The sequence below is a fragment of the Alligator sinensis genome, unplaced genomic scaffold (genome assembly GCF_000455745.1).
Source record: "Alligator sinensis unplaced genomic scaffold, ASM45574v1 scaffold405_1, whole genome shotgun sequence".
In the NCBI taxonomy this organism is placed as follows: domain Eukaryota; kingdom Metazoa; phylum Chordata; order Crocodylia; family Alligatoridae; genus Alligator; species Alligator sinensis.
This window is the reverse complement of record NW_005842738.1, coordinates 270418-285903: the sequence shown is the minus strand read 5'-3', so window position 1 is coordinate 285903 and position 15486 is coordinate 270418. Positions and strand designations below refer to the sequence as shown.

Genomic DNA, 15486 nt, shown 5'->3' with positions numbered 1-15486 from the left:
CCTGTCCCATGTTTCTCCCACCCTTAGCAGTACTGACACACCGCCACATTCCCTTTCATGGTCTTGACCTTCCCATTATTCCCTAGCTTTGTGCCAAAAAGTCAAAGATTCCACAAAAGTTATGAGCACCTTGCATTAAGGGACCATATACCAGGAACCCTAGTACCATTAAGGGCTCAACATTATCCTGACTAACCAAGTCATCCTTGTTAAATCACCAAAGAAAAGGTAAACCAGTTATTTCAACAATTCTAAGTGATCATTGACACTGTTGTTACAAAACTGGTACACAGAACAACAGCAACATGGCAAGCAATAACTTACATATTGGGTGGAAAGATTCACCTGTGCAAGCTTCAAAGGAAAAAAAAAAATATTGGAGCATTTTAGAGGTTCCTGCAAATGGGTAGAATCTGATGGGTTAAGGTGTGTATGTACAGGCCTGAGCTTATTTCAAGCCACTTGCCATCATAGCTAGGTAACTTCAATGATTACAGCAAGACACCAGATAACATTCAAATCTTATTTAGTTAACCTATAAAGGTGTGCATCTACCCTGCTTTCTGACTGACTTCAGACTCTAACACAGCTCTGTTGCACCTCTGTAGCATATAGACATTTCAGTTTTTTAGGCTCATGAGTTTTAGCCCACTGCATTGAGAACTGACTTTTTTTTGGCGGGGGGGGAGGGAGGAGAGGAGAGGAGAAGAAAGAGTCACTTCCTAAGAGGCAGTGAGCATCATGCACTACTAGACCCAAGTGTTGAGAAACAAAGAGCAGTTGGGAAAACCCTCAGAACCAAGATGGGTAGGGGAAAAAAAAGAAAAAAAATTTTAAGAACCAGCCAAATTTTGTAAAATGCTATTTCTCCCCAGGAAGCTAAAACTCTTGCTAAATTTGGACCATTACTCAATCTACAAGCTGGTATACATGTATGATCCTGTTGTGTTGCATGTGAACAAAATCAACACAACTTTAAAACTTGCTTCATTGGGGATCCAAGTTGGAGCATGTTCGCTGCACATAGTGCTGAAAGATTATGCAGGTGCAACAGTTGAATACTATCAGCTTATACTTGTAACAACTAGATTGAATCATTACACCAGTACATTCTGTGTTCTGCACAGAAAAAGAATCAAGACAGATATATTCTTTGACATCAACCGAAGGAACATGGTCATCCTGCCCAGGATATTCATTTACTACACGTGCGTTAACCAAATTAAAATGTCTTTTTTTATTTATTTTTTTAAAAGTGCAAGTAGAAGCTAGGCAGCTAGCCTGACCTTCAGCAGTTCATTTTTAGAATACTGTGCAATACACTACATGCAGTATCAGAATAATGCCCAGCTGAGAAAAAACAAAAGTTTTTCCAAAGTGTAAGTCAGATATACAAGCTATCTAGAATAAAGCCTACCACAACTTGAATCTAAATTCCACTTTTTCCTAATACAAATATAAAATAGTTACCTTTAAGACATCCTGAAGATCCTTTTCTGAAATCTCTGGGAACTCTATTTCATGATTAGGATCAATTATAGCATGAAGTTTTGTGATTTGATTTGTTATGTGCTGAAATGGAGTCCTCCGGTAAGTCATACAATATAAAATGCATCCCAATGACCAAACATCACTTTTGGGACTTATCTAAAACCAAATACAATTATTCAGATAATTATACCACTTAAATTAAGGAGGAAGCACTTCTCATACTTACCAAATATCATAATTTATATGTACAATTAAAATTTTGCTTACATCGCTGTGTCTTTTTAGTATGTATATCATTATGCAAAGCCTAGATGGTAACATACCTACCCATGATGCCTAAATGCCAAGAGTGAGTGCGCCATTAACCAAGATAGATAATACAAGGTTTGTAGAATGCCTGGTTACATTAATTCCTAAAGAAATACTTTATTCAGTAGGAGAACTACTTATGACTGTAGTATCCCAACAGTTTACATTTGAGAAAAGCACTCAATGACTTCAAAGGCTTCAGAAGCTCAAATATTAAACTCTTTCCTCCCGAGAAAAAAAAAAAACAGGTCCACTTTTGGCCTATTTGACAAGCAATGTGGCTAAAAGCATAACAAAAAATGTTTTAAATGTCTTTAAAAATGAGGTCCTCTGTGAATGTGCAATGCTAAAAATGCTAATATATCCATTGTAACATTTTTTGTGCTTAAGGTAACATCTGGAAAGTGAGCACTCAATTAGTTAAAAACACAACCACCCAGTTCCTGTTGCAGGAACCGGGTCTACCACTACACAAGAGAAGCACTCTCTTTAAGTTCATCAAATAAGCAGATTTGAAAGTGCATTTTTATGGTCAAAATTACTTTTTCTTCATCTGCACAATTAGTTTGTCTCTTGCTGAAAAGAACCTCTAAAGAAATGAGCAGGAAAAGTCACTGCAGAATCATTAAATAAAAGTTCAGGGCACATTATGTAAATGAGTGCTCCGTGAGAAAATGGACATCAAGATTGGTCTCAATGGTTCTCCTTTTTTGGACTCTTCACTGGGTTCAAAACACCCTTCACCAGACTTGAGGCCCCACACCATAAAACTTATAAGCACGACCCAAGTTCAACAACTAATTTATACACTGCAATGCTTATTCCTTTGCTGAGGAGCTGGGCAGTGGGAGTGGAGGATCATTCAGGCAGGCCTGTGTTTATCTACCTAGTTTACCTACTTAACTCCTTATACTTTGTGGCACCCCTCCAAGGAGCTGATGGCACCCCACATGCCTCTGCACCCTGGTTGAGAATCACTGGTCTATGCGCACATCAGATTTAAAGATTTTTTATATTTGTAAGCAGAAAAAGAAGGATGCTTTAGTTGATATTGTTTCAAACACTAATGGAAGAACATTCGTTGCAAGCCCTGCTGGAAATAAAGCAACATCTGAAAAATGGTAGCTTGGTCTTTATTAAATCAGTTCCTTATATTTGTCTTTCAGCCTGTTACAAGTCTGCCTATTTCTATTCCAAATAAACAGCAAATCTAATTTAAGACAGAAGAGGGCATCACATAAATAAAAGGAAGATAACAGGAAAAAGGGTAAAACCCTTGGCCATGTTAGCCAAACCCACACAATTTCATAGTTTGGAATAAATTTAAGTAATGTAAACAGCAATTTATACTGCACACTAGGGTTGAAAATAGTTAAAGGATTTCCCCCAAATAGACTTGGACTAGCTTGTACCTGACCAGAAGATAGAAAGACCATCTTCATTTAAAAACCAACATCAAAAGATGCAATTCACCAATTTTTTTTAATGATATCTATGCATGTTGTATTTTAGTACCTAATGCCAGAATATTGAGTAACAAACTACTTTACACCCCTAAAGTTGCAAGGACCATCCAGCACGCCCTTAGTCTGAAACTTCTTCCCAGTTACTCAAGAGCAAATTTTTAATAGTTCTGGTTGCAATGGAAAAAAAAAAATAAAGATTTGAATTACTTAAGTCTGGAACATTTTCTCCTTGGATGGAGAGAAAGGATTAAGGAGAGAAAAGATGTTTTACCTTTGATCTGGATTTCCCATTTTCTCCATAATTGGACATATCTTTAATTGCTTCTGGTGGCATGTAATTAACTGTGCCAACCTAAAAATGAAGAAATAGAAAGTTATGTAAATGAAGCAGGCATGCAACACAAGTAAAACTTACTTTTTTAAAGTTTGCTGCAAGTATTTCTTTAGTCATTTAATGGGTTTTTTTGTTTGTTTTTTTAATTAAGACTCGTAATAAAGCACAGAACATTTACCTTTTAGAATCGTACAACATCAGGGTTGGAAGGGACCTCAGAAGGTCATCTAGTCCACCCCCCTGCTCAAAAGCAGGACCACCCTTAAACTAGATCATTCCACTAAGGTCTTTGTTGAGCTGGGGCTTAAAAGCCTCCAAAAGATGGAGATTTCACCACCTCTCCAGGTAACCCCTTCTAGTGCTTCACCACCCTCCCAGTGAGAAAGTTTTTCCTAATATCCAATCAAAGCTTCCCTGGCTGCAAGCTGACACCATTGCTCCTTGTTCTGTCATCCATCACCACAGAACAGTCCAGCTCCATCCTCTTTGGAGCCACCCCTTCAGGCAGTTAAAGGCTGCTATTAAATCCCTCTCAGTTTTCTCTTCTGCAGACTAAATAAGCCCAGTGCCCTCAGCCTCTCCTTATAAGCAGGGATCCTGGTTTGAACATTATATTTTATTAATATATTATATTTACAATTTTAAAGCCATTTGGAAGTCTACCAGTGTGCCCCAATAATTATAATAAAATAAATTCTAAATACCTATACATTTTGCTGTTTGCTTTTATCATGGAAAAAATCAGAGCTCCTCAGGCCCCCTTTGGCCACCAGGATGCAAGTCCAGCTGCAGTGTCCCCCACACTGGCTTGTGGTGCTGAGCAGTCCTGATATGCCAGTGTCCTGCCCCTGCCCACGCCATTGCCCTTCACTCCTGGGCCACATGCCCCCCGGCCCTGCCAGTGCCCCTCACTCCCAGGCCACAGTCCTGCAGCCCTGCCAGTGCCCCTCACTCCCGAGCCACACCCCAGTGTATGATCCTGTGTGAGGAAGGGGATGGGTGTGTGGGCACAGGCAACACTGCAGGAAGGTGAGGGGTAGATGTCCCTCCCAGGTTTCTGCACCCAGTGGGGCTGCAGCCGGGCCAGACCAGCTCCGGGCATAAGCCACCTCTGTAGCCTAGCTGGCAGGACCTGGCACAGGATGGAGTGCTGCACCACCGTGACTGAGGTGTGGCAGCGCAGAGTTATGCCCCCATTGTTGCCGGGCAGGCAAAGGGGAAGGGGGGGGGGCGCTCACCTTGGCAGCCATGGCAGTGCAGTGCTCCTTCCCATGCTGGGTCTAGGCTGCTGAGGCAGCTCTTGCCTAGAGCTGGACCAGCTCGGCTGCAGCCCCACAACCCACTGTGGGCACAGAAGTCTGGGGGGCACTTGTGCCTCTCTCCCACACCCCTTCACAGACTTACTTATAGGGAGCTGCTCTCCATCACCCTGTCTGGCTGCCATGTGTGTGTGTGTGTGCACACATGCACATGTGCCCCCTGCCCACACACCCCCACAGCCCCAAGCATCCCCTTGCATGTTGGAACTCTGCCAGCCTGCAAGAGGAAAACCTATGGTTTTCTGTGTTTTTCTCTTTTAAAGAAGAAAATCCACTTTTTTCCCTGCAGCAAACAGAAAACCCAGATCCCATCTCATAAATCATGTGCCCTGCCCCCTAAACATTTTTGTTGTCTTCTGCTGGACTCTCTCCAACTTGTCCACATCTTTTCTGTGGTGGGGGGCCTAAAACTGTACATTACTCCAGATATGGCCTCACCAGTGTAGAATAGAGTGGCATAATTACTTCCTTCAATCTGTTGGCATCACTCCTACTAAAGTATGCTGTTAGCCTTCTTGGCAACAAAGGCACACTGTTGACTCATATCCAGCATGTTGTCCACTGGAACCCCCAAGTTCTTTTCTGCAGAGTTATTGCCTAGCCAGTCGGCCCCCAGCCTGTAATGTTGCATGGGATTGTTCCACCATAAGTGCAGGACTTTGCACGTGTGACAAATTTGTTAATCATTAGACTGGTAATCATTTAACACAATAAGCACTTTAGAGAGTGTTTTTCTAAAAACATTTTCCAAAAATATTTCACCTGGGAATCTTTAACAATGCTTGTTACATCTGGCTGCATTTGGTTTGCAATACCAAAATCAATTAGCTTTAGCATTCCATCAACGATCAGAAAGTTTGCTGGTTTCAGATCACTGTGAACAATGCCTGCAAGGTAAAAACAGCTCTTAAATTCAATACAAAGTTATATTAAGATGGGAAGTTCAAATTAATTCATTAGGTGTACTTTTTCTATCACAGAAGTGAAGCAGCACAATATGTATCAATTAGTAGGGACCACTATTTTGAGACCATTCACTCCTGTTGAATCTAAAGCTTCATTTAAAGAGGCTTCCAGTTCTTACAAAACTGTGAATAGAACAAACTTGAGATTTTTGTCAAAGGAGTGTCATTCCTTCGAGGTTGCAGACAGTCAGAAAGATCTTTGTGGGCAAGATTTTCTATTGAACCAACTGCATGACTGGAATAGACTTAGACAAGTTTCCATATGTCAAGGAAAAAACAGGCACTGCAAGAACTAAAAACAGTTGACAGGGCTATGAAACTGGAGAATAGAAGAATTCCCAGGAGTAGAGAGCAGAAGGATCAAGACTTTTCATGAAGGAAAAAGGGTCATCATCTCCTGTAATGTAATGATAAAGAAAGATTAGCAGGAGTTCTCGACTCCTAATGTCCAGCCAGCTCATGAATTTTTGTTCTCAGGTGCACCTTCTGCAGGTGCTCTGTAAGTTTCCCTTGAGCCCGAGAATAGTGAAGTCAAAAAGTGAGTGGTTGTTCTGTGAAAAAAAGTGTTGTCCTACATACATTTGTGGTGTTTTTGTCCTTAATGTTTTTCTGTGATCATTCATTCTGGTGCATTTGAAAACTTGCCTAAGGTCAATCCCAACCATGCGGTTGGTCCAATAAAACACCACCTGCTACAATCCTTGCCTCTTGCATGTTTCCTGAACCATCACAACTACTTCATCACTCCAACTATTAAAAAAACATCTACTTGTAACAGGAGCCAGGAGCCCCTGGTGGACCAGGAACAGCTATGGGGGCAGTTTGAAGGCCACAGGGGTACCCGAGAGACACCCACTATAGAGCCACCTAGCAAGGGTCAGAGACCCCAGGGACAGAGCAGCATGCAAGCTGCCCAGGCTGCCACACAAGATCAGGGCTAGGGGCCCAGAGCCTCAGAGGGTGAGGTGAGGCGGGGCCCAGAAGCTGGGCGTGACTATGGGGGCAGCCGGATGTCACAATTATTGCTCTAATAGCCACAACTGCAACCATCTTGAAGGGGAAATCCACCCCAGAGTTTGGGGCCGAGGAGTTCTGAGGAGTGTACACAGAGGAAGGGCACCCAGGAAAAGGCCTCCCAAGTTAAGAGAATTTAAGATCCAGTTGTGACATGTGAGATTGAGGAGGTAAAAGGGAAGCCTCAGAACATGGGCAAGCAGGTCTGACAACTGGGGGGCATCAGATGCCAGGAAGATCTCCTGAGCCTGTGACACTACTCCTAAGTCCTGTATCTTAGTCTTGTACAAAACCTAACACTTTAGGTCGAAATCATTGACTGTGCATCTGAGCAAGTTACACAGAAAAAGACTATTTGGATACTTTAGCTTCCTTCAAAAGGATCTGGAAGTAAAGTATACTTCTGGTATCTGATAAAAGAAATATAGAAGTCACATATTCGGTCATGAAACTACATTTTTAAAAAGCCAATCAAACTTCCAACAGAACAGATAGCAGTAGCCCTTCAAACCAACAACATCTATTTTATCTGCATCACAAGCAGTATACACTAAACCCTAGAAATATGATAAAATCCCCGTTTTCTGGCATTCTAATAGCTGGCATACTCTACTAACCAGCACTGCGCCACCGCCGTCTTGCAGCTGCCATCCACCACTCCGCACCACCACAAGCAAACACCTGGCGCTGCCACCATCCCCCCCCCCCCTGCATGCACCGGCCCCCACCCCCCCCCCCCCTGCCGCCATGTGCAAGCCCTTCCTCCCACCTCTGGCTCCACTATTTTTACATAACCAGCATTTTTACATTGTCAGCAACCGGCATTCTCCACTCATGCCAGATAAGGGAGATCTTACTGTACCGTGCTCATGGATTGTGTGAACAGCTTCCAACATGTTTTTCCAGTAGCTCTTTCTTTCCCATGGATCAATATTCTTTTTCTTTTTAAGCCAGCTATTTAAATCAATATTTCCACATTCCATTACCATGTAGATATGCTGTTCAGCAACTTCACTAAAAATAAAATATAGTTACACTGAGGTTAAACTTTTAAAGTAACCGCTTTAAGCAACATTTTGAAAGCTATTAATGAGTGTAACATATACTCACTAGTCATAAAGTCTGATGATCTTGTCACTATGTTGCTGCAGTTTATTCAAATGAGCAATTTCATTCTTATAGCTCTCAACCGTTTGCTGATCAGCTTCTTTTAGATTCACATATTTGACGGCATACAGATGCTTCTCTTCATTTAGTACCTGAAACACCTGTAACAAAACACAGACAGAAAGGACTTTGTTACATATTTCCAATATTGGTTCACTTATTGGTGCTCTATCACCAAACCTTGCACAAGCAGACAGCCTTGTTTGGTAGATGAAGCAGCATATCTTCATTTTACAGAGGAAATACAAAAACATTTCCCCATAAAGGCCCTACACTACTTTTGACTTTCATTTGAAATACGTATTTCCAAGGGAATCAGAGGGTAGCACAGTCCTACAGTCAGGATCACCTTGGTTTAAGTGTCTACTTTGTATAAAAGTGGCCATTCACATACTTGCCCTTGGTGAATCCACACTGATTGTTCTTAAATCACCTTCTTCTCCAAGTGCTTAGAAATGAATTCTTTGAGGACCTGTTCCATGATTTTTCCAGGGACTGAAGTGAGGCTGACTGCTCTGTAGTTTTGGGGGGTTTGTTTTGTTTTTTTTAAAAGACGGACACTATATTTGCCCATTTCCAATTGTCTGGAACCTCCTTCAATTGCCACAAGTTTTCAAAAGATAATGCCCAGTGGCTCTGCCATCGCATCAGCCAACTCCCTCAGCTCCCTCGGATGCATTGCATCTGGCCACAGGGACTATTCAGAAAAGCTGGATGTGAACAGGTCCATGAATAGTTCACTACTGAGGGCTGCTCAACTGCTGCCCAAATTGTGCTGCCTGGCACAGTAGTCTGGGAGCTGACCTTGCCTGTGAAGACCAAGCTAAAAAAGGCATTGAGTACTTCAGCCTTTTCCTCACCATTTATCACTAGGTTGCTTCTCCCATTCAGTAAGGGGCCCACAAGTTCCCTGGCCTTCCTCTTGTTCTCTTAGAAACCCTTCTTGTTACCCTTCACGTCCCTTGCTTGCGGCAACTCCAATTGCACTTTGGCCTTCCTGATTTGACCCCTTCATGCCCAAGCAATATTTTTGTACTCCTCCCTAGTCATCTGTTCATATTACTTATTAATCCATATTACTTATTCCATTTCCTACTTTCCATTTATTCCCTCTGACCTACCGAAGTTCATTGATCCCCTTAAGCTTTCAATTTACACAAGATAAAAATCAAAATTCAAATCTTGCCAATTTGTCAGTAGCCAAAACCTATGCTGTTCCCTGCATAATAGCTTGGGTCCTCTCGTGAACATAAATCTCTGAATGGTGGTACACAATGCCCACACAGTCATAAGTGTAAGCCAAATCTAAAATAGCTTTGAAATCTTTATTAAGAGCACATGAAATGTAGATACGTTATATAGACACTTTCCTGTGCAAAGGCAAGGCCAGTCCAAAAAAAAAAAAAATCCTAAAATAAAAATGAAAAGTTGCCAATAGAGTTTAAGTTTGTTTTTAAGACTGTATCCCTGCACTTCCCCTTTAGCAGTTTTAAAGAAAAGGAATCTCTTAAAACACCTGGGCATGGTAATTGCAGCATGAGAACATGAGCATGTTCTAACTTTAAGGTTAAATGCAAATTTTGCCAACTTCTCAAGTACATAACACGCCCAGTTAAATTTGCGAGGAGGTTTCAGCTTAAAAACAATGATTTACATATCCCATTGAGAAATAATTTTCTGCAAGTGATGAAATACGTAAGTGCAATACGAAACTATCATAAAACTGAGTAAGGTTAAGTTTAAGAGCCTGGGGTGGTAGTCAGGGAAAGCCAGCTTTAAAATATTCTCACTCCTATTCAGCACAAGGATCTGCATGATCTAGTAGACTGAGCTCTTTGCTAGGATTAAAAGAAATTCTAGTATCAGATCAAACTGATTTTCCTCTGCAGGATCTTCAGCAAATCAATGTAAAAGGAGAATTTAAAAATAGAATATTTCTCTACTGATTTGGATATTGTAAATTATTTTTAGACAATACATATCCCTGCAAGCACCTCAGAGTAAAATGTAAAAACCATGGCATCCAATTTCATTTTTTGTTCTTCATGTATGCTCAAACCCTATATGCCTTTTTTTTTTTTTTTGGGGGGGGGGGGGGGGGGGAGGAGAGGAGGACTTGTTACCAATCATCTTTGGGCAAGGCCCCAGCAGACACTGAGGGAAAAATTATGCATATTTTTGTATATGATGGGAGGGGACTAGTTAGTGTGCTGCCACCAGAACTAAGTGGAATGACTCATGGCTTAACCAAAACTGATCAATTTCAGAATTTCTATAGCCAGGTTGTCTGACCCTAACCCTACCCCCCGCCCCCAAATGGGCAGAAGGCAGAAGAGGCAGCTTCCAGGGCCCGCAAGCCACACATTAAACATGGCTACCAGTTGGACATCCCTGTTATAAACTAGTCCTTCTTTCAGCTAAGTGACTCCCTCCTTCTACACAAGCTCTTTACTACTAAACATCTTCACATTCCATCTATCACTGCCTAGAGGCAGACAGATATCAGAAGCAAAAGTAAATCATGGTCACAGGCTATGTCATCGCTGCAATAGGTGAAGGATGGAAGCAAGGCTGCAATGACCAGGTCATAGGCAGTCTAGCTTAGTAGGCCACCAAGGGAGGGCAAGAGGGAACTGGTGGATCAAGAGCCAGACAGGGGGGCAGGAGCTACAGTCCCAGTTCCCAAATCCAAAGGGACACTCCAGAGGCAGAGACTAAGTCACAGGCTAATTCCAGGTTTTAGAGCTCTTCCAGAAGAGTCATTCTTCCCTTCCACCCCTCCAGGTTTGTCATTGGGCACCCCAGGAAAAATAATAAAATAAATTTTTTCCCTGCAGCAGTTTCACAGAATGTGCTTTCAAACTGTTGTGCTGTACACATGTCCAAAGACATGTGTCTGCAAGTGGAGGGACCCCAAATGATTGCCCACTTGCAAACATGCACCCTGGGGCAGGGCATCATAATATAACATGCAAGTCCCAGGAATCCCTTGCAGGGGATTCCCATGGTGTTTTCAAGCTGCCATGCCTCAGATCAGGGCACAGCACTCAGGGCCACTGCCCCACAGGACTGGGCCCCTGAAGTCCCTGGAACAGCAGAGGTCTGAACCTGAAGAACAATGGTGACTGGCCTGCAGCCTGCTGCCACAGGTAGACTAATATGGGGAGGCTGATTAGTCATATCCACTGTGCTGGGACACATCCCAGCACAGCTGATACAGCAAAAATTACATCTGTTTTCAGCCTTGGAGGAACCACAATTGGTAAAGAGTACTCGACTGGGAGGTAGCTGGTTTCTGTCAGAGTCTACAGGAGAAGGGAACTACAATCAGAGAAGTAAGTCTGGAAGGGATAAGAGGTTACATAGTCTAACCCCCTGCCTGAGGCAGTCATCCCTATCCAAACCATCCCATACAAATTCAGTGTCTAACTTCCTAGCAAAACTTTACAGTCAGCCCTGACATAACACCCTAATCTGCCACAGGTAAAGCAGAAGGACCACATTATCCAACACACTGCTGCTACAAAAGGTTAAAAATACACTTGAGAGATCCCAGGAACATAATGTGCATCACCAAATTAGCAACTTCACTAACTTAGTCTTTGGCAAAACACCACTGCTTCAAGTACATATTGATACATTTTCCTGCTACATTCTTCATATTTGTCCCACTCTTATTTTCCATAGAGACTTGCATAAAGGGTCATTCCCATGAAGGCTAGAAGCTAAATTTTCACTTACACTGAAGTTTCTTAAAATATTTGTTATTTGGATTATTTAAATACTTTGTGCAGGCTACCTCTAGCACATGAGCTATATCTGACACCATGACTCAAAATGTGAGTTGGTGTATTTGACTTTTGTTAGTCTTAAAAGTTAAAAAAATAATCTTACCTTACTTGAACCTCCACTACCTATTTGCTTTAATATGGTGTATAGTCTCCCTTTAATGGCAATGCATTCATTTGAAGGTATAGAAGCTGAAACCTGAATACATAAAAAAACAGAATGAAAATAATTTTCACATCTGCAATGGAATCCGATAGATACTTGAAAAATTCACCCAGTACTTAATAAATGAGGACAGTCTGCTAGTCAGAATGAAATATACCTGTGTGACTCCTCCCAACATCGCAATACCCAACTGTTTGCATTTAAGGAATAAAGATAATTGCTTTAAAGTAATATGTTTTACCAATTCACTTGAATTCAGCAAGTTTAAGAGATTGTGGTTTTCCATGTTTTCCTTCCTCTCACATTTATTGTAATCTTAGTGGACAGTACTGTCTAGCACCGTCTTAGCTCTTTTCTTTTTTTGTTCTTCCTCCATCTACTTCATTATAATTTCCCCTCCATTCTTCCACTCCCCCATCTCGTCTAACTTAGCCTATCATTGTTTCCTCTTCCCCCCTTCTGCCCCATACAGCACAGCTGTCTTAATAGGACTCGGAAAAAATGCCTAACAGACAAAAAACAGAACCTACGGTAATGGGACCGTGTCCAGGGAACTGGCCCAGTGAGAAGTCAAGCTCAGCTCTTGGACTCAAACAAGGAGTGGGATTGCCTACCAATGAACAGTAATGGATCTCTACAGCCATGTCAACAGAACATACAGAAGCACAATTAGAAATAAGTCATGGCTATTTATTCTCACTCTCTTAGGGCCAAAGCCTAGAAGTTGGGGAGCACAGGTGGCTTGAACAGGCCTGAGTACATCCCCCATCCCACTACAAGCCATCTGCACCAATATGTAGCCTTGGGTGCACACAAATAGGTAGGGTTTATTTCTCAGCAGCGATCTGACGTTTGCTCTAGTGTACTCACAGTCCAGCAGTACAGTCTCCATCAGTCAATCATAAAAAAATTACTCTAATAAATAATGGCAGAATAAGGAGTTCCATCAAGAAAGAGCAGATTTGGTACTTCCCTGTATATTAGTCATTGATTCTAATAGCTAGTGACAGTAGCAGAAATACTGGAATTAGATGTCTAAATACTACCAAAGTCTCTAGACCCTACAGAACTGTTTTACACTTGACTCACGTTTGAAAAACTAATTCCCAGAGGTATATAAATAAAAGTCCCCATCACCTTTAAAACATTTAGGCTTCTAAAAGTTGATTGACTTGCTTCAGAAAAAATAAAAAGCTGATTTCTTGCCATTCTTAAGTAAACTCTTCAAGCCATAAACTAAGCAGCAATGTATATTTTGGTAAAACCATAACAGCAGCCTAAGTGTTGCCTCCACATTTATCCAGAAGATGGTCTATAGACCAATTTTAGATACAAATCCTTAAACCCGTGCCCACCAACTTCCATAAAAGTCATTTATTTTGAATCACTATGGAAGGCTGGAAAAACTCTTGGGAAAATTTAAAAAAAACTTCAAGAAATCATTCATTTTACATTACCTGTAAGCCAAACTGGTTTTGAAATGGAGTTGCTGGTGTACATGGCTGAAAATAAGGAAGTTGGTTGTATGGAGTGGAAAACTGATTCGCTGGTGGGAAGTCACTCTTTACAACTGGTGTTCTGAAACTGAGGGGGGTGGGGAAAAAAAAAAAAGTCATCCTCAAAAAGGAGTCTGGAATCAATTTAATTTTTGAAGTATGAACTTATTCCAATACATGTTGCAATCTGAAGAACCTAAGATTTATCACAGTTTACCCAATCAGTTACCAAATGGCTGTGTTACTACTGTATTTATGCTACCTTTCATTATGAGAATTATAGATATATACTCTCAAACCTCATTGTACTTATCTACCTCTTAAGCACTTAAAGTAATTCAAAAATAAAAAGTCTTTACAAGTATTTCATAAATATTTAACTATACCAAAGCACCCGAGGTACCAATCTCAATCTCTGCAAAAGTTGGAAAAGAAAGCTGGTACCATAACTCTGCCCAGGCTCAGAGAAAAATTCTCTGATGGAATCTGCTTTCCTGCTCCCAAGCTTTTACAAATATTAGTTCCCTCTTGGTACAAAGAAACTGAACAAGATTAAGCTAGTGCTTAAATTTGGAGACCCAGGTTCAAATTTTGGACACCAAAATAAAAAGTAAGGACCTTTTAAGGCCTTGCCTATTCTGCATATAGCCAAGTATGACTACATTTAAAAGAATATTAAACTTGCAGTAAGCAAGGATTCAGAAGTTGGGAAATGCCAAAATTAAGACCGGCTCATTTAGTGCACAGGACAGATAATGTACACATAAATTAGTTACACAATGTGACATACAAAGATAGCTCTGTTAGTCAAACTGCAAGCTATTCAAACCCTGCACTACTACAGTATTAGTTTCCCCATTAGCTTTATCAGTCTTCCTCCACAGTATCATGTTGTATTCACTGATATTTCCAAATTATGGTCTTCAGAGTATGCCAGTGAGGCAAGATATCTTCATTTTAATACAAGTGGGGGACAACTGAGAATAAGACAGAGCTGAATAAGTGTCCACTAATTGCGCATGTCTGACTTGAAACATGTTGGACCTGTGTTTTTTGGGGTTTGTGCATGACAAGTACTAAACAAATCTTACATATTTAACATGGTCAAAGAGCTGGTTTCACCAGCTGCAACTGCAGGAACTCAGCATATTTGTATTTAGCTCCCACAAGTACTGGCACAGAGCTCCAATTAAGCAATTTGCACAGCATAACACAGGGAGCAAGGATGATATCCATTTCTCTAAGATGTAAAATTAGTTGATTGTCAACAAAACCACCTGCACTTTCTGCAGTCCTGTGTTTCAGTACCTACACATCTTCTAATTTTCACAAGTAAAATTAGGAACCCTGCAGAAAACAGCCTCAATTCAGCACCATTCCTAATGTACTGCTCATCCTTTGCACTGAATTAGACAATGGTTCTGTGAAAAATAATGCAATTGTGTAATTAAAAAGCACAATATAATATCCACAGACAGGCCACATTAAAGGTTTCATGGGCAACCTTAAACTGATATTTCCTACCTTGTGTGGCTTTATAAACATGAGCTTCATGTTAAATATAGGGGATTTTTCATATAATTATCTCCAAGTTTTTTATGGAAGCTTTAGTTGACCCACACAAATAGTGAAGCAGGGTTTCACAGCACAGATCTTTATTACCCAAATTAATAATTACTAGCATTGGGAGGCCGTTTTCTTTTATATGGAAGGAAGGAAGAAACTAGATGTGTACTTTGCCAATGGGTTTTTACAGCAAGAGGACTTTTGAGACTTCAGAATCCTGGGTATAATTCCACATTTTGAATAGGAGTGTCCTCTAGAGATTAAAAATATCAAACTAATCTCTCTCCAGCCTCTGACTACTCATGTCTTTCACCTTCTGCATTTCTTCTTTCTTTCCTGCCTCTAAAGCGCAGTCAAGATGTCATGATTCCAAAAAGGAAACTTAAAATGTCTACAACACTGCTT

At 41.0% G+C, this 15486-nt stretch overlaps 1 protein-coding gene across 1 annotated transcript in view; it reads right to left on the bottom strand.

The window, feature by feature from the left end:
* Positions 1 to 15486, bottom strand: part of TTK (TTK protein kinase) — an 81888-nt gene that overhangs the window by 6893 nt on the left and 59509 nt on the right. Inside the window, exons 15-21 of the mRNA XM_025216408.1 lie at positions 13477 to 13603; positions 11960 to 12052; positions 8009 to 8166; positions 7761 to 7912; positions 5682 to 5806; positions 3538 to 3618; positions 1471 to 1647 (exon numbers count right to left, since the gene is read on the bottom strand). Of these exons, the coding sequence (XP_025072193.1) occupies positions 1471 to 1647; positions 3538 to 3618; positions 5682 to 5806; positions 7761 to 7912; positions 8009 to 8166; positions 11960 to 12052; positions 13477 to 13603 (913 nt within the window). The remainder of the gene's footprint in view (positions 1 to 1470; positions 1648 to 3537; positions 3619 to 5681; positions 5807 to 7760; positions 7913 to 8008; positions 8167 to 11959; positions 12053 to 13476; positions 13604 to 15486) is intronic.